The 27,522-nt window shown below is 38.0% G+C and overlaps 1 protein-coding gene across 6 annotated transcripts in view; it reads left to right on the forward strand.

Annotated features, from left to right (window-relative positions):
* Positions 1-19,262: 19,262 nt before the first annotated feature.
* Positions 19,263-27,522, forward strand: part of pot1 (protection of telomeres 1 homolog) — a 56,149-nt gene continuing 47,889 nt past the window's right edge. For all 6 annotated transcript variants that reach the window (XR_014912602.1, XM_085413030.1, XM_085413031.1 and 3 more), the window contains exons 1-2: positions 19,263-19,309; positions 27,329-27,466. Coding sequence is in view for 5 of the 6 variants with exons in the window: in XM_085413030.1 (XP_085269156.1) it covers positions 27,353-27,466 (114 nt within the window). In the remaining variant the exon portion in view is untranslated. The remainder of the gene's footprint in view (positions 19,310-27,328; positions 27,467-27,522) is intronic.

Raw genomic sequence — 27,522 nt, forward strand, 5'->3', positions numbered from 1 at the left:
ATTAATATAATATATGTGCTGTTTCATTTGTTATAAAAAGATGCAAAAATACTTTCAAGTGACCTTCAACTGTGATAGAAATTTTCATTTAGTTTTCATTTGCAGTCCTTCCCATTCCCACAAAAGTACTTCTACAATGGTGAATTTAAATATTATCATATTATGTGTTACATTACAATAATATTCTCTTAATGAAAATCAGGACAGAAAGGAGTTTTTCCTTCCCACTGTCGACAAAGTTTCTGAGTATTATTGTTTGGTCTTTACCTTTCAATAATAAGCACCTTAAGAAGACTATTATTGTTACGGCTAATGGGGTAAGCCGTATTGAGGAATAAATGAGGAAACAAGAGCAGACACTCGCTGGGATGATAAGGAGGTTTGTTGCAAAATAAAACACAAGGTGAATGTGACAAAATGGAACTAAAGATAATCTAAACTGGAAGAAACTAAACTACTAAACAGCAAACATGAACATGAAGGAGGGTGGGCAGAGGCACGTGAAGGTGGACAGCAGGGAGAACACACGGTAGAGACACAGACGGACCAGCGACCAGCACACGAGTTGACACGACTTAAATACACACTGAAGAACACAGGTAGATTACACACAGGTGGGGACACAGCTGGACCTGATGAGCCTGACGAGACGGGGGGACGCAAAACTGAATACACTGACATAGGACCTGGACCTTCAAAGTAAAACAGGAAACAAGAAACAATTCACAAAGACACAGACTTGACACTGAACTAAACCTACACTAAACACAAGGGCACAAAAGCAAAACCTAAGAACTAAACTCTTAACCAGAAAATCTGAAACATAGAATTATAATATTCAAAATAGGATAACTAAAGAATCAGAACATAAACCATAATACAGAAATATACCAAAATACAAGAAACTGAAAATGCTGACCCAGATCCGTGACAATTATTTTAACTTGGCACTATATAAATAAAATTGAACTGAACTGCAAATATATGAAATGCCAGGACTGCCATAATGAATTAATTAAATACACCATTAAATAATTAATTAAATGTGGCAATAATTAATTAAAATTGGAATTAATTAATTAAATAAATAGGTATGACACATTTCATTAATTATTTAATGATATATTTATTTATTTCATTTTGGCAGTCCTGGCGCCTGGCTCTCATCTTGAATTAATTTTATCTGTCAGCCCCACCCATCAAACTCAGGGGGCGGGGTTAACACTGCCCATGCAGCTTCTCTAACATTTGATTGGTTGCCGTGCAAAATAAGTCAAAACAGGTCGATCCTAGATAATCAATTGCTTGTGTAGACTGGCTTGTGTAGCCAGGTGTCCCAGAATGCATTTCAAATCACAGGCAACAATGGTGGTGGTGTAGTTTTAAAATACCCCCTTTTCCTTCACCAACTACACTTTTAACAGTGTTTTAGCCGCGAATGTCGCGCCGTAATCTTCACATGTCTGGTCAGGTTGTCAACATAGAACATGTTTGCAAAAGTGCTCAGATGTTTTCAGAGATTTCCACATGTTGCATTCGCAGATTCTCATTTTCACAGAACGATCGTCTCTTTCCGCCTGGTCTTGTGTCTCTGTGCTTCTGCAACATAAAGAACGAACTGACATTTTTCTCACGAAACCAGCGATCAGCTCAACAGACCCTCAGTTTACCTGCATGCATCCTCCTCCTCACCTGTCAGTTGTTTAACACCTGCTGCTAATTCAAGAAACACACCCACGTTACCTGGTGATAGTCACAGTTTAACTGTGCAGCCGGTGCTCGATATAACGCAATGTCAGCGCATTTCTCAAGGTTCAAGGTTCAAGGTTCTTTATTTGTCACATGCATAGTTATACAAGTATAACACACAGTGAAATGTAGCCTGACACGCTCCTCGACATGTGCAAAAAAATTGGGGGGGGGGTGTAGAGGAAGAACATTATATATATATATATATATATATATATATATATACAGGATAGACAATATAAACATATTTAAAATTAAAGGAATTGAAATGTACATTTTTCTGCACAAGATAAGTAAATATAGTATTTTTCCCGAGCGCAGAGCTGCTGGAGCTCGTTTCCTTACAGAGCACTTTATAAGCGAACAGCTTCATCAGCGGCTGATGTCCAATCACCGGCACACAGCTTTGAAACCTCAGCTGAGTTTTAGCTCTCAGTGGTTAAACGCTGGACTTCATTCACTCAGGTTCTGTCTGTCGGGTCACGTTTACTTCGCTGTTTTATTTACAACTGAGCAAATCAGTTTGGCTGAGGTTAAAGTTACGTTTCAGAACTGCATAGTTTTACAGACCTTTAATGGTTCACTGGCACATGTGTTAGACTGAACTATTCGCTTTTCTTTATCTGGTGTGTTTTGGATTTAACAGTGAATCTTGAGAGTAAACTGACTTTTAAAATGTTTTAAAGAAAGAGAAGAGAAGGCGCATTTCCACCGAGAGGAGCAGAGTTTGCAACAGCGTGTTCATCATGAAGACTGCAACCTGGATAGAAATATTATATCATCTGTTTTTTAATAGTTATTCAACTGTATTCTAAGCACCAGCTGTCTGTTAGAATATTTAGAGTTTACTTAAATAAAAATAAATGAAGTTAACATATAATTTGTGATTTTTTTTTTCTCTTTTTTTCTCTTTTTCGGTCATGTTATGTTTACCTGTCAAAGGCTTGTTACAAACTATGAAACACATCGTGCAGACTTCTGGATGTTTTGTTCTTTATGCTGTAGATTTTCACGTCTCTGGAATAGTTGGCAGTAATAAGGATGATTTTCTGTAAAATCATATTGATATGACCCGTGACATATTCGTAGATGACCGTTAGATTAGTCAGCTGGGAAACTCTGTGTTAACTCATAGAGCTGAAGATATCGTGGATATGCTGACCTCGCTCCGTGGTGTACAGGTCCGTTTACCCCCAGGATTAATATTCACAATAAAAAGATTAGGAATATTACATCATGAAGTCTGTATGTGTTTCATAGTGTCAAACAACCTTTGTACAGTTAAAGCCAGCAGTTACTACATGACGGAAACACCAACGTTATCTCTTTTATGCGTTTATACGCAGGTCACACTGATGACTGAACAAAAACCCAAAGATCAGATGTTAAACAGATTTATTTGCTCTCTCTCCTCCTTAAACATGTTTTTAATGTTAGTTGTAATTCAGAATTGGCGACTGAAACACGTAGGACACATACGAACATCAGGAAATAAAACCTCGATAAAAATAATCTTAGTAAAAGAAGTCAGTGTCAACGGGGGTACAGCTGTGTACCGGGGCCTGCGCTTTGTCGGTGGTAATAACAGCTCGATTGCTTGCGAGGCGAACGGGTCTATCCACGCTTTGCCGTGAGACTGGGCAGACATCTCCGAAATCATCGAAGCACTTTTGCAAAGAGGCTGTATCTTGACAAACAGACCAGACACATGAAGATTAAACCACTACATTCTCGGCTAAAAAAATATTAAAACGGTATTTGGTGACACACAAACAGGGTTTTTCAAAGTTCAGTTCTGTTAGCTTCCACATGCCGGTTGTTGTGTGCTAGAAACAATGGCCACCAGGCCAAAGCAATGGTTTTGACTCGATCAGCATTAGCCCCGCCCCCTGAGTTTGATGGGTGAGGCTGACAGATAAAATTATTTCATGGTGAGACCTGAAGGAGTCAACTGTGCAATAATTAATTAAAATGTGAAATAAAGAAATAATTAATTAAATGTGTCATTAATTAATTAAATATGTCAATAATTAATTAATTAATGACATGTGTCATAAATATTTATTTCCGGTTTTAATTAATTATTGCCACATTTAATTATTTTTTTAATGGTGTATTTAATTAATTCATTATGGCAGTCCTGGCGTTCCATACAAATACCACTATTAGTGGTTTCCACTTAATAAGAACATCTCACAAACCTTCAGTCACAGAATAACAGTCATCTCACTTCACAGCACAAACCTGTCATATCAGTCTAAATTGTTTTTCAAGTAATTCTACATACTAAACAGACCAACGTTTAGTCACATTTTAAACAGATTTTTTTTGTTTGTTCCTGTTTTACCACTTGCATCTGTGGACAGTCTCAGAATGAAGACATAGCTATTTGTGAGTAAATTTATTTCTTTTGTGTTCGAAGTGGAATCAACAAGATTTATGAATCATTTGAAAGTTTCTGGCTCAAATAGTTGCAGCTAAGAAACGATGACCTGGATGACTGAGAACCTTCACAGACATGTAGAAGGCTTGTTAGACATTATGAACATTACAGATCTCTGGATTTTAGAAGAGAACCAACAAGGTACATGAATAAGACTGGAAAAGAAGGAAAGTGTCCTTTAGATCTAGTTTATCATCATAGTTTATATAGCACTTGTATGTTATTTATATGTTAAGTCTGTTGATTATATTTCAGTAATAGCCTGTTTATTTCAATATAGTGGAGCACAGTTTTTTTTTAACAGTTTATACTGCATCCTTTTTTCTTCCTACTTGGAAAGCCCACAAGTGTCCACGGCTTAAGCACTGGAGCCAGTTTCTTGGAGAGGGGCGAGACTGTCCCAGTCTGCAGTTGCCTTTGGTGAGAGGCGTTGGGCTGGGTATCCCCTTAGGTTTATGTCTGTATGTTGGAGTTATTCCCAGTGGATTAGTGGGTTTGTTCCCCGCGCCTTCGGGTCAGGGAGCAGGTCCTGACTGTCGTCTGCACTTTTGCACTGAACGACCGTTCAGAGTATCCATCCTTGCTGTAGACCCTGGATGGGGTGCTTAAGGGTGCTCCACCTGGAGACTCTGATGTTGTACTGAGATTTCAATGGTCACATGGGCAACAACAGTTGGAGGGGCGTGAATGAGAGGCACAGCCTGCCTGAGTTGTTCTGTTATTGGACTTCTGTGCAGACCACAGTTTGTCCATAATGAAAAACATGTTTGTGTCCATAAGTGCACATGGCACCAAAACACCCTAGGCCATAGGTCGATAATCAGTTGTGTAATTGTATCATCAGATGTGCTGCCATATGTTCTAGACACTTAAGCAGAATGTGGTTTGGGCAGTGGCGGAAGCAAAAATGGTGAGGCCATGATAAAAGACTTTCGAACTGCCTCGAAACAATTCTGGCAAACCATCAAGTGACTCAGGAGGGGAAAGCGGGGCTTTATTGAGTTTTATCGAGTTTTCCCTCTTGATGTGTTTTCTGTGTTTCTGCCAAAATGATTAGTTAATAAGTTCCTGCTTTCTGCTTAGTATGAGTTGTTTTTCAGGGGGGTAAATATTTTGTTACCTTAATACTCCTGTTGCAGCTGGTGGGTCCACTCATTAGAGCAGGCAATAAACTTGAGTTTACAACTTATACTGATGCTTTACCTTTAAACATCTTTTTTTAATGATATTTCTATGTTAAGGAATGTTTAGCAGCACAGACTTTAAGTCTTTCTTGGCTGAAGGCCTTCCTCATCAGACAAGCAGTGTGGGCCGTGTAAATAGAGCAGGGATAGAAAGGAAACAGTGAAGTGTATCTGGGCATACAGGTATACTGGTTGACATGGGATGAATGCTTTTTGAGTAATGAATTCAGAAAGAGGCAGAAGCCAAGAATAACATATGCTGCAGACAGATAAGTGTGATGAGTAACACCTAAACAGGTTCAGCAAATAATTTGTTAATTGTTCAGAAATTTACCAGCGGATCACAGGTAGGATGGTGGGATGACACCAACTTGCTTGTGTTACACCTTCAAATAAAAGACACATTCAGTACCTTGTTGTGTTCATATGCATAAACAAGGATTTGAGTTACTAAATATAGTCCCATGTTTTGTTTTGTTTTTTGTCTTTTTCAGAAAAGTCAGTGGAACTAAAAATTAGATATGTTCATGCCAATAAATGGAGGAGAAGAGAGGAAAAGAAAAAGGAAAAAAAGGCTGAACTATATTTAGGCGTTGGCTGCTAGAGATTCCCATGATGCACTGACTATTTTTTCTTCAATCTTGGTCTTGTCTTCCTCCCATCCCCCCAACCAGTTATGGCAGATGGCCACCCCTTCCTGAGCCCAAGTTTCTGCCTGTTAAAAGGGAGTGTTTCTTTTCCACTGTCGCTTGCTTATAGGGGGTCGTATTATTGTTGGGGTTTTTTCTGTAGTATTATTATAGGGTCTTCCTCGGGCAACTGTTGTTGTGATTTGATGGTGGATAAATAAAATAAAATTGAACTGAATACTCTCCAAAAAAAAAAACCTTTGGGACAAGTTGAACAAGACTTACGGAAGCCAGCACACCTTAATATTAAGTTTAAGATAACTATAAAATAGAGGTAACTCATTCAGTTCAGGAATTTTTAAAAACATGTTTAGTCTTGTAAACAGTGCTGTGAAAAAGCCTTGAACCACCAGTGGCCCTGATGTTCATGAGCCCATATCTGGTCCAAGACGTTCTCGTTGTATGGCAAAGCCCAAAGTTAACTAGCAAACAAATAAAAAAAAGAGCACATAAAAAAACACAGAGGCAGCCGTCACAGGTGACACCTTGTAAATTTTTTTTATGTTTAAAAATTCCCACCATGCCTTGAGGGAAGTGTTTATAAGGTTTTTAAAACAGTTATGAATCTTAATGGTCAGAAAGATCCCCGGCAGGCAGATCAAACATTTTGACTTAGAGTGCTTGGTTTAGGCCTAGCCAAGGACTGTCTAACAAACTTGATTTGATCCATTTTAAAACATACAGTAATCTTTTAGCTAAGAAGTAGTGATACAAAATTTGGCATTCCAGACCACCAATATTTTTGGAGTTTTTAAACTTTTTTGGTAAATGGTCTGTATTTGTATAGCACTTTTAGTAGTCCTCCCTAGGTACCCCAAAGCGCTTTACACACCCAGTCATCCACATAATTCACACACTGGTGGAGGCAGCTACAGTTGTAGCCACAGCTGCCCTGGGGAAGACTGACAGAAGCGAGGCTGCCATATCGCGCCATCGGCCCTTCTGGCCAACACCAGTAAGCGGTAGGTGAAGTGTCTTGCCCAAGGACACAACGACCAAGACTGTCCGAGCCGGGGCTCAAACCAAATCAAATCAAATCAAATCAAATCACTTTTTATTGTCACATCACATGTGCAGGCACACTGGCACAGCACATGCGAGTGAAATTCTTGTGTGCGAGCCCCACAAGCAACAGAGATGTGCAAACACAACAACACAAACGAGCAAAATACAAGAATGGCCAACCTGAAACTAATAAATATATGTACAATATATAATAGTGTATGCATTTCTGGATGTGTATACTAAATATTTTCCTACGTGTGTGTGTGTGTGTGTGTGTGTGTGTGTGTGTGTGTGTGTGTGTGTGTGTGTGTGTGTGTGTATACACATTTTTACAAATTAAATAGTAAAAAAATAAAATAAAATAATAATAATAATAATAAAATATATAAAATATACAGAGTTGAATATGTGCAAAACAAGTGGCATTTATATACAGTGTGGAGTGCATAATGTTGAAGTTCCAGTAGTGAAGCTGAGGTGTCTATGACGTGTTCAGCAGTCTGATGGCCTGGTGGAAGAAGCTGTCTCTCAGTCTGCTGGTACAGGACCGGATGCTGCAGAACCTCCTTCCTGATGGAAGCAGTCTGAACAGTTTATGGCTGGGGTGACTGGAGTCCTTGATGATCCTCCCCGCTTTCCTCAGGCACCGCTTCCTGTAGATGTCTTGGAGGGAGGGAAGCTCACCTGCAATTATCCGTTCAGAGCACCGGCAACCTTCCGATTACAAGGCGAACTCCCAACTCTTGAGCCACAATCGACCCTTTTTGTGGTGGTTTGTCTTTCTATAAGAATTTTGAGATGTTTGGGTCAAGTGACTTTGTGATAACACATGCATTTGGAGAGCTGTATAGTATTTTTATCCAGTCAATGAAGAATGAGCCAAACCTAATTTCTGTGGAACTTCTTATATAAATTTCCAGTTAACCCGTTAAATGCTTTTATCTCCATCTAAATAAACAGCTATTCCTTATTTACCATTAATAAGTTGACATGGAATTATTGCCATGTTCAAAGTTTTCCAAAGGCAGCCTTTCAACTAGAAATTGCACCATCTTATCAATTATTTCATTAAATTATCATTTTTGTTTTCTTATGTTCCTAATTATATGTTCTCGTGGTGAGGCAGCATAGGCATCTTCTGATTATGTTTTTGCTGTAATTTTAATATTAAAGAGTTTTTTTTCTTAATTCAACAATAAGATACTGTTTTACTTGGCAGGTCACTGTTTTCAAAGTATGTTACTCACTTGTTTTTGAAATAGTTAAGAAAATCTTGCTCTTTAAATAATGATGTATTAAATCTCCACTTCCTTTTATTTGTCAAAGAGAGACACTGGTGCATAATCACATTATAGTAATGGGATGAATCTGAGCATTTTGGATGTCCGTTATAATGAAGCTGCTAAAAAGTAGTATAAGCAAAAATGTAAGAGGTGTACTGATGAAAAGAAGTTGCAATCCTTGAAAATGTTGCATTGTAAAAACCAAAATGCTTCATGTACTGTTTAAGAATGGTTATAGACTACCAGTACCTCTGACTCAGTGCTTTACTGGACCTATCAATGGATTAAATGCTAAGCTGATACTTCCTCCTATTATAAGTGTGGTACCAGAGCAATCAAAAAGTGAAGTGAAGAAGGTATGAAAAAGGAGGGGTTATCAACATTTCATCCATGGCAAGAAATAAATTCATATTTTGAATATATAAATATTATATATTAGTATAAGTATTATAAATCAACCTTCTGAATCTATGATAGTGTTGCTAATGGTGAAGTTTATAACGGAAGCTGATGGTTTTCATTGTGTCCTCTAATAGTTTCAGGTGAGTCTGAATAACATCTCTTACTATTGTTTCTGGGCCTTCTTCTCCCTTTGCAAGCGACCATAACCATGACTTTAACCGTAACTTTAACCATAAACTTATAACCTTAACCCTATCACATAGAATTTTCCAAAGTGATTCAGGATCAGAATGTAAAACACATTTACATGTATAGATTCATTCCAACTGGCACTCTTGCCTCCGAACATACCGACAGTTTGTCACATTCGTCGGTATGTTTCACGTTGGGATGAGAACGTGTTGACAACTAACACTGTCACCCTGACAACTATCAATACGAAGCTGCAAACTGTCACTATATATGGCTTCTGTAAATCCACCAAACTGTCTATAAAAGTACTTAATATATTAAAATATGAAGACATTATCTCTTTGCTAAGATACCTGTTTGATAATAATCAGGGCAAATATGATGTTTTCATAGCATTACCTTTACCTTTTTATACCTGACAAAACAGATTATGAAATGTGAATATTCACAACCTGAACCCTTCGATACCAAAGATAAAACATGCAGTTCCTGTTGTTGTTATTTTTTCCTGAGTATTACTAATGAAGATTACGATATGCTGCGAAGTTGCCGTCCTGAATCTGTCAGTGCAGATGAAGCCTGGAGCTGCACTGGAGCCTTTAGTTCAGTTATTAGTCATCAGTCCTCTCCTGCTGTCATCTAACATGTTGTCTTCACTTCATGCTAAGATGGAAGAGCTGAACTCCATCATGTTGTCTAGATATATTCAAATCAAGCCTTTTGTTAAAACGGTTGTCACAAGCAACAGTAAGTCAGAAAAATACCCTTTTCCAAGTCGTAGGCATGGGTTGCTATTAATGCCGGAAAACCATTACTGAGTGTGACAGAACAATTTCACTACACTGACTATTCAGTGGAGGTAATAATACTGCAAACTGTTGCTAGTTTACTCTCTACCACACCTAAACTTTGAAAGTTTTTGGATGCAACACCAGAAATTCCATAAGTTGCAGTTGCCATACTTCAGTATCTAGCTAGCGCTGCAAAAGCGGAGAAAGCATAAAGCGAATAATGTTTTTTAAGTAGCAGGTAATTCCTAAGTAGCATAATTCTAAATGCAACATTTCTATCAGCTCAACAAACACCAGCAAACACAAACTGTGTGTGCTGTTTGTCACACACCTAAAGGTGCAGCTGCTGTTTTTCACAGGGAGAGAATGAGACTGCACTCAGAGATGAAGAAAGGCAGGAAAGACAGCACAGGAGAGGAAGAAGACAGGTTAGTTTCAAAGGTAAAGACTGTTCAGTGCGATATAAAAAAAAACTTGAAATTTAAAGTTTACATTTAAGTCCTCATATTTTAAATCAGATATTGGGTGTGTGCGTGTGACAATATGCTTTTTCATATTGTAAAACATGCTGCAAAACAAACTAAGGTAAAGTATGTTATTTAAAATTTGCATGAAAATACTCTGCAGTCTAGTGCATGATAAACTGGTTAGGTGCATTAATGTTAAGAATTTAAAATAAAGCACTGTGTTGGACTGGTGCACAGAGACTGTGGTGCTCATGGTCAGAGTTGGATCACATTAAATATAGTAGAGATGAATTTGAAGTTAAGCTGATGGTGCTTAGATTCATTCACTGAATTCCACTTCATACTATTTGGTATAAAGGCAGCGTGAACAGTGTACTGACAGTGTAGCGGATGGAACAGGACAACTCATAAAACACCTGCTTACATCTTGTTAAATTCACAAAGAGCAGTAGGGCAGCAGTAGTCCAGATCAGCTGATCACAGCATGTACACAAAGAAAATCTGCCGGAGCCCATAATAGAAATTGATTCTTTTGCACATGCTGAGCCACTACAACCTGTTTCAGGGTTCTGCCAACTGCTGACTTCCATATTAACCTCTAACTGTACTAATTTTCTGTTTAGAATCAAATTCACTCTCTACAATGTAGGCAACAGAAATAAGAGCTATTTTGTTTTCCTTTTTTGTCTGCCTTTTTTCTACTTAGGTGATTCAAGCTAAGTAGACCGATTAGAATGAAAATGTAAACTCAATTAAAATTTATATATTATTACATTAATATAGTGCATAGTTCATTTAGTTTTGTACAAAAACAGCTCAAAGAAATGAAAATCAAAGACTTACTTTTTGCTTACTTATTCTGAGTACATTTCAGAGCCTGTACTTTTTCACTTTTACTTGAGTAAAAAGGTTGAATAGGGGCTTTTACTGGAGTATTTTTTCAACTCTAGTGTCTGTACTTGCATACAGAATGCCTGTACATTTGCCACCTCTGACCATTACACAACAGCGCTTGTAACAACATGCCCTGTATTAAAAGATAAAGTCCCTACAATGTGATAAAGTGAACAGTCAACCCCCAGCAATGGAGGAAGCAATAGTGACAGTGGGGAGAAAGAACTCACTTTTGGTTGGGCAGCACAGTTCCTGGCAGTGCACATTTTTCAGAACTTCTCCTGGTCCAACGACACAACATCACTGGCCAAGAAGGCTCAGTCTGCAAGATTATCGGTGTCCCTCTGCCCTCCTTAATAGACATTTATGAAACCAGCCTCATCAGCAGAGCCATCAGCAATGCTGGCAACCACCTCACCCTGAGCCTACTGCCCTCAGGGAGGAGATATCGGAGGCTCAGTGCTTGCTCCATGACACTGTTGAACAGCTTTATTCACCATGCTATAAGGAGGCTGAACTTTGTTTACCCCATCCACTGTCACTGTGAAGTTGTCTTACTGATGTCTTCATTTTATTCAACTTACTATACTTATTCAACTATTGTGTCATTGTTTTATTATGTGTTTTATCTTATTGTACAGTGTCCTTTGGTGTCTTGAAAGGCGCTTTATAAATAAAATGTATTATTATTATTATTATTATTATTATTATTATTAATAATAATAATAACCTCCTAAGGACAGAATAAAACCTTCATCAAACTAGGTTGAATGTGTTTTATTCACCCTAAAGGAGAATGAACTAAGAATGATGTGAGCATACACACTGCCAGCATGGCTGTGGACAAATGCAGCATTTTACTGTTCTTCTAATCCTGTTGTCTGCATAAGCTGAGAATACCACCTGCAGCAGACTTTAATATTTCCAGTTGATTTGTTTGTTTGTTTTTAATGAGGACCCTTCATAAGGGTTTAATCTCCAGTTGGAGACTACACAGTAAACTACAATGTATAAACAATGGTACAATGTACCATGTTTACTGAGGCCTAAGTTAACATCCTCCAAGCCAATAGCCATCATCATCTTGAGCATCATAATAATAAAAAAAAAAAAACATTGAATGTATTTAAGTGTAATTTATTGACAGTCCAGATAACCTTTTGCTAACCCCAACATGGAATATCTGCCACTGCTGATGGAGGAGTTTATTTTAGGATACAGTTATGTACAAAACTGCTCTGCAGTATATTAGGTCCATATAAGTTGTGCCTTCATTTGAGAATGCTATTTGTGCAAAGAGAGTCTTATATAAGAAGCATGTTATGAGTGGTTTAAAGTAGACTGGAATGCAGAACAAGACAGAGACTGACAAGTTGAGCAAACAAAAGATTTAATGTAACAAAAGATAATGCATCAGAAGTTAAAACAACAAGATTAATTCAAAAGGCGAAAGAACCAACACAAACACAATCAGGGAGAAATGGCAGGAAACCCAGGCAGAGCCAGGGGCATCAGAGGTTGATTCAGGCCATGGTGCAGATAGGAAGCGTAATCTTTAATGAAGAGTGTTTTGGAAGTGAAAAGATTGTTATGTGAGGGAGCTACAATTGCGGGTACCACCAGAAGACACATGTTAAGTGTGTTCTATGTCTTCTGCAGAATAAACCGTGAAAAGCCAAGCTCTATGAGCGTCTGTGATTTATGAAGAGCTGGAATTGTTACAGTTAGACAGATTGAAACTGGATGGATTGATGTTGAATTATTTTGGAGTATATACCCCACAAGTTGGATGCCAAGAGGAATTCTGGAATAACTTGATTTAAGCAATATTATTGAGTAAGCAGGTGAAGACTTGCCAAATGGCTGAAATGCAGCGACCCTGGTTTGAGTCCAATCCCTTTCCTGCATCTGCTTTCCATTCTATTGTTATATACTGTATGAACCACGAGTATGCCTGTAGTCCAAGAACAAAGTACTCTATTAGGATGATATAGTCCTAACTGGTGTTCTGGATTTAACAGGGAGTCAATAAAGAAATGGCATAAGAATATGGGAGAAATATGCTCTCTCTTTCTTGTCCCTGTCATTACTCCCACTGCAGCTCATCTGCAAAAAAGCGAAAAGCTCATCCACGCCTTTGTAACGTCGAGGCTAGACTATTGTAATTCACTTTATTGTGGTCTCCACTCTTCCCTTTTACAGAGATTACAGACAGTTCAGAATGCTGCAGCTCGCATTCTAACTAAAACCAGCAAGTTTGCCCACATTACTCCTGTCCTTGCCGATCTGCACTGGTTGCCTGTCAAATATCGTATTCAATTTAAAATTTTGTTGTTTACTTTTAAAATTACTAACAACACTGCACCCAGCTACCTTAAGGACCTTTTAAACCCTTATGCTCCTGCCAGGGCTTTAAGGTCATCGTCACAGTTACTGCTGGCTCAGCCTAGATCTCGACTTAAGACTAGAGGTGATCGATCGTTTGCTCTTGTTGCACCTGTGCTTTGGAACAATCTCCCGATTGGCATCCGGGCATCTGATTCTATTCATTCTTTTAAATCACAGCTTAAAACATATCTTTTTAAACTTGCCTTCTCCACCTTTTAATTGCTGTTTTGTTTGTTTGTTTGTTTGGTTGCTGTGACCTATTGACCTCTTGTATTAATTCCCTCCTATCTTTCTATTGGTGTTTTTTATTATGGTGGTACAGCTTTTATCTTGCTATTACCCATGTGCTGTAGTCATTCTTATTGGTAGCTTTTATCTATGAACATAACTCCTTATTTTTTTTTTATCCGTTATCAATGTTTGAACCTTTTATTGTTTTATGTAAAGCACTTTGGTATGCCCAAGGCTTTTAAATGTGCTCTATAAATAAAGATTGTTGTTGTTGTTGCAGAATTCTGGATCAACTGAAAGCCTCTCAGTCAGCCTAAATTACAACCTGGTAATAATGAACAGCAGTCAAACCTAGGACTAGTAAATGCATGAGCTACTTTTTCCAGCATCATTCCAGTTTCTAATTTAGAGATATTGCATAAATGTAAGAAAGCAGTCCTACACATTTATTGAAGGGCATATTCTAGTTAAAAAATTACTCCAAGATTGCTCGCAAATCCAAGAAGAATTCACAGGAGCAAGGAATACTAAATACTGTTGTAAGTAAAACTGGGCACTAAACATATAGGAAACGTATTACCAAAATAAAACATGAAAAAACAAATAGAGACAAGGTCTCAAACATATGAACTTGACACAGAAAGACTACCATGGACTCTGGAAGGCAGACAAGAATAAGGGCACAGAAAGAAAGCACCAAGAGGACTCATAAGCCAAGGAACTAAGATTAGTGCCACAAATAATTAAACCACAGAAAACCAATAATAAAGATGAGAGTGATATCAGAAACCTTATGAACATAAGGAAACACAAAATTGACTGATTTATCACTTTTTGAGAGGTAGATATCCTCTGTTTCTCTGATATAGAGTCCCTTTTGTTCCTATGGGACCACAACGTCAAACATGGAGCACATGGTGACTATAGCCACCAACATTTTTTGGTATGATTTCTTAGGTGTTGGAGAACTAAATCAATGGAAGAGGGGCAGACACGGAGTGAGACAGAGACTTCAGTTGCAAGGCCATTGGAGGATCCCTCCTGTCACAATCATCCATGCCAATGCACAATCTTTACGCAATAAAACTGACTGTCTTCAGTCAAATGTCAGTTTTTTAACAAAGCACAAGAATGTCAGCCTTATTACCCTGATGGAGGGACTTAAAATAAGGGCTTAATCAATGGTTTTAAGTCCACTTGGTGTGTGGTCAGAGGAGATACTTGTGTTTTTCTTGTATTGACTGAGCCTTATTCTAAAATGTTTGCTATGACTTGAATGAAATAACAGACTGTCACAGAATAAGTGTGAGGACCTGTCAATCCCAAAGGAGGAAATGGACATATTTTCAAATATCAAACCTTGGATGTGTAAAGCTTTGAAAAAATATTATAAATCAGAGGACTGTTGCATTTAACAGTCGGTGATGGTTGTGTTCAGGGCAGAGAGTTTTCTGGAATTTTTTCTATTTCTCTTCTCAGTGTCTCTTGAGCTTCCGGGGGTTCTTCACATTTTAAAAGGACTGCATTACTGATGTATAATGCATTCTTGTGAAAACTTCACTTTTGTGTACCACTCAGGAAAAATTACCCCCCCTTCAATTTGCCAGTAGATCGGTTTGAACCTTAACCAGCAATGAGTTCATGAATTTCTTTACAAATAAAATTTTAACTATTTGAGAAAAAATGATTTATAACCATCTGACAGACATATCATTATGTACAGCTACTTTGAGTACTGCTATTACATAGACCCTTTCTAACTGATTTGATTTACTCAGTTAACTTCAATAATTACTTCCTCCAAATCTCAACATGTTTATTAGACGTCATTCCTACAAGACTGCTCAAAGAAGTCCTACCATGAATTAATGGTAGGATTGATCATATTAATTTACAAATATGATGAGTCTGTTCTCATTACTGGGCCACAGGCCTTTAAAGTGTCATGCTTAAACCATTACTGCCATGGTGCTGGGTCTGGAGGCCCAGTCTATGTGTTTTGATTATTGGAATTCTGGGATTTAGTGGTTTTTCATGGTTTCGTTTTTTATTTCTTGCTCATTTAGTCATCCTTTTCTAGTTGTTAGGTTTTGTTTCTGTGTCTGTAAGATGTTTGAGATCTAAGAGAGGTGATCAGGGAATCGCAGGCTTCTAAGGGCTCACAGGTTTGGGAATCACAGAGAGAACTGGCTGATGCAAGGAACTGGCAATGATTAAATCTTTGTTCAAGCCTTGAGTAGCCAGCCGAATAGACGATGAACAGCGGGTGAGTCAGGACAGCTGATTACTGACAGGTGAGCTGCTGACAGGGAGACAGAGAGACAGAGAGACCCAAAACGAAGTACAATGTGCACAAACACCAACACAGAGAAGCAGGGAAGTGAGACTCAGGGATCATGACACAGAAAAACGTATTCACACTAAATGTAGGTGCTGTGGACCAAACTGTTCCAGAAACTGCCTCTTAGTGTTGAACTGACAGTAATAAAACTGTTATAGAGCTTTACTTACCGTTACCCTGTGGTGGACTGCTGAGCTGAGATGCATACACAAGGCTTTGTTTGTGTTTCAATATCACAGTTATTTAAATTTACCTAACATCATTATTTATCGAGTGCCTGTAGCGCATCAGGAGGTCATCTACTAGTTGGAATGTTGGTGGTTCTATCCCTGGCTGCTCCAGTCTGCATGCCAAGTATTCTTGATAGAAAGCATCTCAGTGGAGAGAGAAAATAAGGCATAGTGTTTGTATGAATGTGTTTGAATGGGTGAATGAAACAAGTTTTGCGTAGGAAAACTACATAGGAAACAGTCTATTTACTATTTAATTAATGTTGTTCCACAAGCAACACTTAAACTGTCCAAACACTTTGCTGTGAACACATAGCTTTGCAAAATAAAGTTTCTGCAAAGCCGGGAGACATTTTCTGGCAAAAACAAAGAAGCTCAAAGATACTGTTGCTTTTAAAAAAATTTCAGTTGCAGTTCGTTCAGATTTAGCGAGCAGAACTACTCACTTAGATTTAGGTTAGCTTAATAACATTTTTGGCTAACACAGAAACCTGAAAAACAGCACACATTATTGACCTTTTAGTGCATGTAGTAGGAGGGTTTTTCAGTACCATCTAATATTTTTCTGTTTCCCTTATCAGAAAGAAATATAGTCATTTGCTTCAGTATCAGATTTTTCAGAAGACAAATCTTCTATTCCACATCTTATTGCAGTTCTCATACCTCCTTCTCCATCTTTTGAGCTTTACTTCTATCCTACTTCTTGCACCAATAACCCATAGAGCTCACTTTGCATTTCCTTTCATGTACACATGCAGGAGAAACCTGGATGTTAACTTTGGGATGTATCGGAAAGATACCCTAGATATGTCGAACTTACATCATACTACAGGACCAAGCCAAAATACAAAACAGTTGAAGTAAGGAAACTGCAGAATGGATGTGTGGAGAAGGTGACTTGAGTGTGATGATGGAAAATCAAATGCTCAACTTACTTTTATAACTTCCACTTCACTTATTCCTGCCTTTTCTTATTTGTATCCCTTAAATTTCACATAACGTGAAAATATTTGATTGTGATATGTTTAAATTGGAATAAAGTGTCATTTGAATTGTTAATTTTAAATTTGAGTGTTGAAAGCAGCTTGTATTTTAATTGTAAGAGAGTGTGGCTGGAGTGTTCACACACATCTTCAACCTTTCCCTCTCTCTGTCTGTAGTCCCAGCCTGCTTCAAAATGGCCACCATCGTCCCTGTACCCAAATCCTCCACCATCTCCTCATTGAACGACTGGCGACCTGTAGCCCTGACCCCCATCGTAAGCAAATGCTTCGAGAAGCTGGTCAGGGGCTTCATCTGCTCTGCACTACCCGACTCACTGGACCCTCTACAGTTTGCATACCGCCACAACAGGTCCACTGATGATGCCATAGCCCTGACACTACACACTGCCCTGTCACACCTGGAGAAGAGAGACACGTATGTGAGAATGCTGTTTGTAGATTACAGCTCAGCATTCAATACCATCGTTCCCTCGAAGCTGGACAGGAAACTGCAGGATCTAGGACTGAGCAGCTCCCTCTGCAGCTGGATCCTTAGCTTCCTGTCTGACAGACGCCAGGTGGTCAGACTGGGCAGCATCACCTCATCCCCCATCACACTGAACACTGGTGCTCCACAGGGGTGTGTACTGAGCCCTCTCCTGTACTCACTCTACACCTACGACTGCACAGCCACTAACAGCTCCAACATCATTGTGAAGTTTGCGGACGACACTACAGTGGTGGGTCTTATCACCAACGGTGATGAGACGGCTTACAGGGAGGAGGTCAGCGCCCTGACCCACTGGTGTCAAGACAACCATCTCACCCTCAACGTCGCAAAGACAAAGGAGTTGATAGTGGACTTCCGGAGGTGCAGAGAAGTACACACCCCCATCACCATCAACGGCGCTGCTGTGGAGAGAGTGAGCAGCTTCCGGTTCCTTGGAGTACATCTGGCTGAGGATCTTACGTGGTCAGTACACACAAACAAAACAGTGAAGAAGGCGCAGCAGCGCCTCTTCTTTCTCAGGAGACTGAAAAGATTCGGCATGAGCCCCCGCATCCTCAGGACCTTCTATCACTGTGCCATTGAGAGCATCCTCACTGGATGCATCACCACCTGGTATGGCAACAGCACCGCCTACAACTGCAAAGCTCTCCAGAGAGTAGTGCGGTGCTCTGAACGGATAATTGCAGGTGAGCTTCCCTCCCTCCAAGACATCTACAGGAAGCGCTGCCTGAGGAAAGCGGGGAGGATCATCAAGGACTCCAGTCACCCCAGCCATAAACTGTTCAGACTGCTTCCATCAGGAAGGAGGTTCTGCAGCATCCGGTCCTGTACCAGCAGACTGAGAGACAGCTTCTTCCACCAGGCCATCAGACTGCTGAACACGTCATAGACACCTCAGCTTCACTACTGGAACTTCAACATTATGCACTCCATACTGTATATAAATGCCACTTGTTTTGCACATATTCAACTCTGTATATTTTATATATTTTATTATTATTATTATTATTATTATTATTATTTTTTTTTTTTTTTTTTACTATTTAATTTGTAAAAATGTGTATACACACACACACACACACACACACACACACACACACACACACACACACACGTAGGAAAATATTTAGTATACACATCCAGAAATGCATACACTATTATATATTGTACATATATTTATTAGTTTCAGGTTGGCCATTCTTGTATTTTGCTCGTTTGTGTTGTTGTGTTTGCACATCTCTGTTGCTTGTGGGGCTCGCACACAAGAATTTCACTCGCATGTGCTGTGCCAGTGTGCCTGCACATGTGATGTGACAATAAAAGTGATTTGATTTGATTTGAAGTTTAAACACAATTTGATTTTTGATTTTCTTTTTTTTCAAGACTGACTTTGATTTTGACTTTTCTTATTTTTTCAAGCATTACGTCTTTGATCATGTTTATGCAGTGCCCTGGGTTATTTTCTACGCATGCGCGTAGCAGAATCAGCCTGTCAATTCGAAAGCAAGCGAGGGAAAACTGCTGTGGTAGGTTTTTCACGTTTATTGACAGCGTGTATTATGCTCTTTCATTATAATGACTACTTCAGATTCGTTTTCGGATTTTCTTTTATTAACTTTAATTAGTTTGCAGATAGTTTGTTCGATGGGCGTTTGACGTCGTTGTACTTATGAAAAAGCGTGTGTTGCGAATCACCTTGTTGTTGAATTGTGCTATACAAATAAACTTGCCTTGCCTTACATCATACACAGCACATGCCCAGATGTTTTAATAACAAGCAGACTGCATTCTGGAGTTCGACCGACATCTAAATTAGTAGTATTATTTACGTAAAGAAAAGCAAGTTTATTTAGATCCTCTTTGTCTTCCGCGTGTCCACAACTTCTCAAAGTTTAAGCCATAAACGTGCAGCATTATGTGTCTAATATTATCCGAAATTCCCAGTACGAGGTATATATTTATAAAAAATATATGTATAGTATCTTCTGTTTCATTGCGTTGTTGTCCAGATAAGCAAAATTTAAATTGAAGCATTTCTGAGTGGAGTTTGGTTTGGGGTTATTTGAAAAACAGAACTTATTTCTCGCTTTTCCTTGTTTTCTACCTTAATCCATCAGGTTGCAGGGTCAATAAGAAGTCTTTAATTTTCCTTAAATAAGTGCTAAATGGGTTATGAGTTCGTGTTAAACTGGTTATGGGTTCACGTTAAACTGGATCCTAGCAAAGCTGCTAGTCTTTGTGGTAGTGTTTGCTAGCTAACGACCTCGTTAACAACTTAATTCCCTGTGACATTAGTTGAACGGAAGATAATATTACAGTACAACAGCCCGTTGTCAATACCCAAGTAGGCAAGTTTGTACTTGGTAAGTTCACTTGGAAGTCCAGACTTCCGAGGACTCTACACAAACTTTACAACTGGAAGCGGGGAGTACTTGATGACGTCACAGCTCTGCTCAGCTCACAATGTGTTTTTACTGCCACCCCCTTAATTTTATTGTGATCAATACTTACAGAAATTCCTCTGATACGCCTAATCACTAGATTTCTTTAAAAACAGTTTATTTAGGAAAGTGTTTTTAATCACTTTGGCAAAATGCTTGGCTATAAAACAGCCATCCATGTGAAATTATTGGGAAAGAGTTCAGTAAAGACTCATTATTTACATTGGTGTGATCTTAGAAGATGGTAATGAACTTTATGCCACTATACTGAAATAAATATTGAATAATCAATATTCATTTTCAAGTAACATACGTATTTGTGTAACATACATGTAATTATAATCTTATACACCTCCACCTATTCTTAGTCTTATTCATAACCATTATTTTATTATTATAATTTGCCTTCTAACATCCATAGAATTATATGCTCTTTTATATCATCTATGATCTGCTTCATAGTGTCTAACAAACTTCATACAGTTAAGCATTAAGAGTCCCTACAGGACTGAAGGATAAACTTCATCTCTCTCAATAACACATTTGACCTGTATACATAGCTCACACTATGTATTGAACAGAAAAGAAACAGATCAAATGTTACAATTACTTTATATCTTATACTATTATTCCTAGACTCTCAAAACTTACATTAAACAGTAGGTATTAACAATAAAGTTGACTAAATATTAAAAAGATGTAATTTGGTCTTTTCCAAAGAATAAATTTGCAAATATACTGACAGTTCTCCACGGAGACATAAAAATTAAATAAAATACTCAGTTATGAATCTTAACTTTAAGCTCAGGCAAACAGATTTCGCTCAGGGAAAAATGAAACACTGACATAAACCAAACATTGATTATTAGCCATAATTTAAGTGAATTATATATTTTTGCAAATGTTGTGCTCCTCTCATCATGCATATTGAAAAATAGCCTATGCGTACTGGCATTCTTGAAGTAAAGGTGCAAAAATTGCATTTGTTTCTTGTAGAGAGGAAAGCTATGCTCCTTTGCTCCTTGTTTGTCATGAAAACGTGACAGAATTTGAATGTTTGGGAGGAAGAGAAGAGTAAACATATGTACACAATTCGAATGTGGTGTGTTTAAAAAAAAACCCAAAAAGAAAATATGACACTTTTTAAACCTTTTGGAGCAACTCTCACTGGTAAAGACACAACAGACTTTAAACTGTTATATTTTACTGTAGCTACTACTGTAGCTTTATGATATTTAGTTAAGAAATACTAAAATAATTTAGATGGTTAAATTATGACTAAAACCAAATGACACTTTAGTCAAAAGACTATCATTAAAACTAAATTAACATTAGCTGTCAAAATTAATACTACTAACTTGTACAAGAACTGATGACTCAGTGGAAACAAAGAAGCTCTAACTAAGAAGCTCTCTTTAGAGGTTACCTTTTCTGCTGCTCCTGGCAGCAGCGATGACTGTTAAATTAAAAACCAAGAATATACTGTCTGCTTATTCTGTCTCTTTAGCAGTAAGTGGTTCTTCATTGTTGGCTAGCTGCATTGAAAGGGGAGAATCTACCTGTTAACCACAATATTTGGGTTTGTTTATATTGTATATATTTGTTTATAGACATTTTAAATGAGGACAGTGGACAAGAGCTGTTTGAGCGAGTTGTGCGCTAGTGGTTCACAGGACCCACAAGCTGAAGTTCAACACTGTCCCCCTTTTTTGGGGGGTTAATTTTTGGGGTTTGTTTCTGTCTTTTTCACTGAGTTGATTGTTCTGTCACAAGTTAGTTAAGATAAACTAAGTATATTAGCAGCAAACAACCAACCGAGTGATGTCACATTCAATACTGGCACAAACTGGTGCTACAGATGCTCTAAAAATGTTACATTTAACCCTTTTTTAAATCCTAGCTTCATGGACAGTGTTAAATTGATGAGAGTATTTTTAGAGTAGGGGTTCATAGTGTAAATTAGCCTTAATACATGTAGTGTTTCATGGACACTTTAAGATGCACTTGATTTACTGTGTTTTGAGTGGTTGTTACTGTTGTATTGACTTATGACATATGACTGTTCAGTTGGAAGACATTTCTCTTCTCCAGGATACGGACTGTTTCTGTTATTAGCATTTTATTAACTAATGCACTATTGCTTACAAAACATTCCACCAGGTGTGTGGCAGGCAGCATCTTCCTAACTTCAGCCATCTATCGGATTTGACTCCCTTTGGCAGAAGTTTCACATTGGGGAAAATTTGAAGTTGATTACTTTTACAGAAGCATGGGTTGGCTATTAACAGACAATGCTTACATTGTAAGTGCCTTATGATGCACATTTATTGTATTGGTTATTTACTTTTGAGATGGGTAATTATTCTCTGATTTTATTTCTGATTTGAACAACTGTTGATGGAATTACAAATGTAAACACAGCCTATAAGAAATTCTATACTTATTTAATTACAATTGAGTACTTACCTTGTATTTTGTTAATTTTACATTGTCCCTACATTTTAAGAAAAAGAACTGATGACTTATGAGAGAGTGGTCCAAACTGTTTAAAATTACATGGACTATAAAACTCTGAGTCACTGACCTAGGCCTTTAGGTTAGATATGGAATTTTCATTAACATCTACAGCATTATAATGTCTTGTTTTCAGCAGAATAATATTTTTCATAAAGCACAGGGCAAGCTTCAGAATAATAACATGCTCGCTTTTCTTCATTGCAGCCACCAGAGAGTAAAGTGAATAGTGACTAGGCAGTTTAGTAGTTAGTGGTAGTCCCTAATAATAAAACATTCTCAAAGAAGAAACTTTGATAATTTGATAATGTATTTACAAAAGCAGGAGTGCGCCTATATGAACTTGCACATATATGTGACTGTCCCTTTCCCCTCTTTACCACAATGAATCTAAATTTTGTAGCAAACAATGAATAACTGTTCCCATTTTACCTGGTCTTATCACTAAATATTTGTGAAAGAGCAAAAGAGCTCACTCATCCTTTTTTACCCACCTGATGGGAGGAAAAGTCAAGTTCCCCAAGGCTTTTTAAGTGGTGACCACTCGCTGTGCCATAATTTGCATGGTGTGTGTGTCTTGTGACCTGCTGCTGGAAAATGCTTATGAGACAGTGAGGACATTTTACTTTCATGTGGCTGCAGCTTGATGAAAGTGAAGAAATTAACAATTTTAAGTATTAAAACCAACAAAACTAAAAATTATGTGTATATAAAATTTTTGGGACTTTGTCAAGTGTATGTATAGTTCAGGGCATTTTGGCTTTGGCTTCCTCTGTATAATTAGCTTGTCTCCCCCACAGACATAAGGAGCAGGCCCAAAAAGATATCAGAAAAGTCAAATGAAGATAACATTAATGGAATCATTGTTATCTTTCTAAAAAGACAACATAGTGTGACTGTGTGTCTGTGTTTTTCTTTAATTAAAAAAGAGGAAAGGAAAACTGCTTCTACTGCTGTATTGTCTATATGCTCCCAGCACATAGCTTTCCAACATTATTTTGCTTTAATATACAGTATCACTGTATATGTTTAATATGAAATGAATTAAAAGGGCTTCTCTATATTGTAAATCATATTGTTGAGATTTTTAGATACCCTGGTATAGCCACCTAAGCGTAGGTTGGTCTGCTGCTTTTGAACCTGCTAGCCTCCATCCAGAAATACTTCTGTCTATTGACCTTGATGTCCTTGACCTGTCTCATGCCAGGTTATTTACCAGCTCAATAACCTGTGCATGCAGTGAGTGTGTCTGTTTCAAAATGGTTTGGATGAGCCACACTGCTGTTTAAATAGTGATTTGAAGCTACATAAATTAAAGCTGAGGCTTGGCACTTTTAATATAGTATTCATTTCTATACACAGATGCTCAAATTTGTTTTTTATAAAGCACATTTAAACGCAACTCACTGACCGAAGTGCTATACAAAAGACAGAATGGATAAAAATAAATGAGCGAAATGATAAGAAAGAAATCAAATGCATTGTAGTAGGTGCTAAACTGATAAAGGCAAATCAGACAGACTCAAATGCCAATGAATAAAAATATGTTTTAAGTCTTAAAATACTGAACGGAGCTGCTAGATGGTTCACTTTAATCATCAGATTGCTGTTTGTTCTTGAATAGATCATTTTAGTTCAATTGCAGCTTTTTTGAGACAGATATCACTTTATACCAAAATTGGGCTAAAAGGGACTTAAAAAGCTTCATAAAGCTCGGAGAACTAAAGAATCTAAAAATTGTTTTACTTTTTTGTGACGAATGGCCATTTGATTCATTGTTAATTTAAAAATAATAACTAGAGCAAGTCAGCAATTCAGTGTCTGGTATCAGGTTATACAATGTGTAGTGAAAAATGATTGTTACTGTTATTTTTTATTTAATTTAGATTTTGGTTGTGGAAAAGAATCTTTATGTGAGTTGGCAGGAGTGGATGCGTCCAGTCTTTCCCTGCATGTCCACAGAGAGCCCATGACTCACTACTGGAGTGTAGTTTTAAGTGATTTTTATAAACTGTGTTCTTTCATTGCGATTGTTGTCAACACACTTCATGTGCTCAGCACTCAAAAACGGCTCCTAACTTGATAAAAGCCCCTATAGGATACAGTGTTTGGCTCAGTCATACTTCAGTAAATCACAATGGCTTATGAGGGGGGCCAGTCAGTACCTATATTATACTGTGTGAATACTGAGCATCCTCCCACCCCAGCAGTCATGTCTCCAATGCACTTCTGCCACACTCTGTTTATGGTTCAGCGGTGAGCTGGTATTAGGTGGTTCATGTTTGGGGTTTTCAGTGATGCTCTGAGCAATAGGAAGGCTGTTGTCTAGATGGGATGGCAATTCCTACATTTGGCAGGGATCAGCTGTTGTCCCGGTGCAGCTGACTGTTGGCAGCCGGCTGGTGGCCTCTGTGTTGCTTCTTTGTCGGTGAATCCTCCTCCTGTCAGAGCAGACTGAGGATGACTAACAAGAGTAGCTGTATGCAGCTGTCATTATGAACTCATCACAAAGCTGCAGGCCTGTTCTTTCATTTGTAGGAAATAAAAACAACCAACTATTTAAATGCATTTAGTTTATGTAGAAAAGTAAAGGCAGTAATCACTTTTAGGAACATCTCCTCTTGACTTTTATTGTTCTTTTTAGAGGTGATGCTGCATTTGTTGATAGGCTTTATTTTGTTTTAAAATATTATTTTCAATCCAGTTTGGGTTCACTTAGTTTCCAGAGTAATTTTACTCATTTGTTTAGTGTTATGGTTTGAAAAATGGTTGGCTTTGTGGACATTATTTGTTTTTAAGTCTGTTGTATGAAGGTTATTTGTCAGGCTAAGATTTAGGAAAATCAGATTTTTTTTCTAGTTGAAAGTGCTAAATAAGTAACTCAAATAACATCAACCCCCTCATAAATTTTACCATTCAAAAGTAGCTGAAAATCTGCCAGCACAGCTGCCACTCCTTGTCTCGCGAGACTGGACGGGTCCTGGCTTAAAGTTTGCTCAGCTTTGTGGCAAAGGATAAAATAACTGCCAATGGGAGTATATGATGCCTGACGTTGCTGGTAAATGGGTGTGAAACGGAACAAGTAAATGCATTTATGAACTCAACCCATTTTGACTTCTAAAATCCGCTATTTGCATACCAGAGTTTGCTTGTAAACCTTGCGTACACCATAAAGAAGAGCGCGCAGTTTACTCTTTGATATTTTTACATGATTTGTAGTGGTGTGCAGCATTAACCAGTTAAATAAAAATTATGGACTATTTTTTGGTGTTTGAACTAGAGGTGGGAATCACCATACATCCCACGATACGATATTATCACAATACTTAACGCACAATACGATATTATTGCAATTTTTTAAAATATTTTGTGATATATATTCATTTTCTCTAATATCAAAGTCTCACACTCAGTCTTTCTCTCATTTCAGTCAGTTTTATTGTTGACAAACTGAACGGTTTGTATTACAGTCTAGTCCAACTTAACTGAATGCAACCATCTGGTATAGCTATTCTGAACTATGCAATTTATGAAAACTATGCAGCCCATTCAGCAACTGAAGAATTTGAAAGTAAATTAAAACAAAATATAATTTTACATTAAATAAAAAAGTTTTAAACTTAATTAAAATAAAACATGTCTTAAATTAAAATAAGTAAACTGTCATGTTTATTGCTGCCAAAAAACAAGTTAAACACATTTGGACAGTGTCAGGATTCTTGCTCAGAAAAAGGATCAACATGCTCTGAAGTCAGAGCATGTTCCAGTCCACAAAAACTTTTTTGTAACAAAATATCGATTTCTGCTGTCCCTGTATCGATACATGATTAGCAAACAAAATATCATGATACTACACAGTATCGATTTTTTCCCCCACCCCTAGTTTGAACTGAGTTGCCAGATGAGTAGCCCTGCCACAGGCCAGGCTGATGAACCTACAGGTGTAGGTGAGCCTGTGAACACAGAGCAGCTCTGAACTCATGAGTAAATCACTCATCCTACACTAATTCAGGCCTCAAGCTCCACCCCTTGGGTTTAAATCAGAGAGTTTTATTTGATGGTGTTTTTTTACCCTTGTTGAGTTTCCACCTGACTGAGCAGTTGAGCACACGCTCTGCTGAACAGCTCGTCTGCCTCGCAGGCTGTTCCTGCTTTGCTGTCTTCTCTTGGTTAGGGTACCACCAAGGGACTCGCCAGTCAAATGTGCTTGAGATAAAACTAACCAGCTCTGACATGAAGCAGCATGTTACCTGCTATGAACAGGGCCAATACTTTTCCTGGGTTTTTCTCTGAAATGCCTAAAAGATTTGAATCCTTCTGCTGTACTGTTGACATGGATCTGGTGGTACCTGTCACAGGTATGTTCAGGTAATGAGTTGTCTGTGGTAGAGGAAGGTTCAACCAGACTTTAAACAAACTGATCACACAGTGGATCAGTGTCTGTCAGCTGCTGCGGGTTCTATATTCTTGGGCGGATGACACATTCAGGTCTGAAGCTGCTGACATTCACTTTTGTCAACTGGATTGGTGGCAGACTGGAATTATACTAAACTTGTCCTTTTTTATTTTATTTAATTTTTTCTATCTCAGCCTCTCAGGTCTCACCTTGATGTCATGCCTGTCCATGTGCTGTTGGAGGGTACGGGGCCTCAGATACCAGCACATCTGACCAGGATTCCCATCTCTCTCATCACCACCAGCACAGATGTCACAGACAAAATAGTCAAGGTCTGTTACAGCAAGCCTAAAAACAAAATATATAAAGTGCCCATGAACGTGTGTGT

This window comes from Rhamphochromis longiceps, linkage group LG7, assembly GCF_057381845.1.
Source record: "Rhamphochromis longiceps isolate RC_006_pf linkage group LG7, R_longiceps_female_GT1.1, whole genome shotgun sequence".
Taxonomy (NCBI): Eukaryota; Metazoa; Chordata; class Actinopteri; order Cichliformes; family Cichlidae; genus Rhamphochromis; species Rhamphochromis longiceps.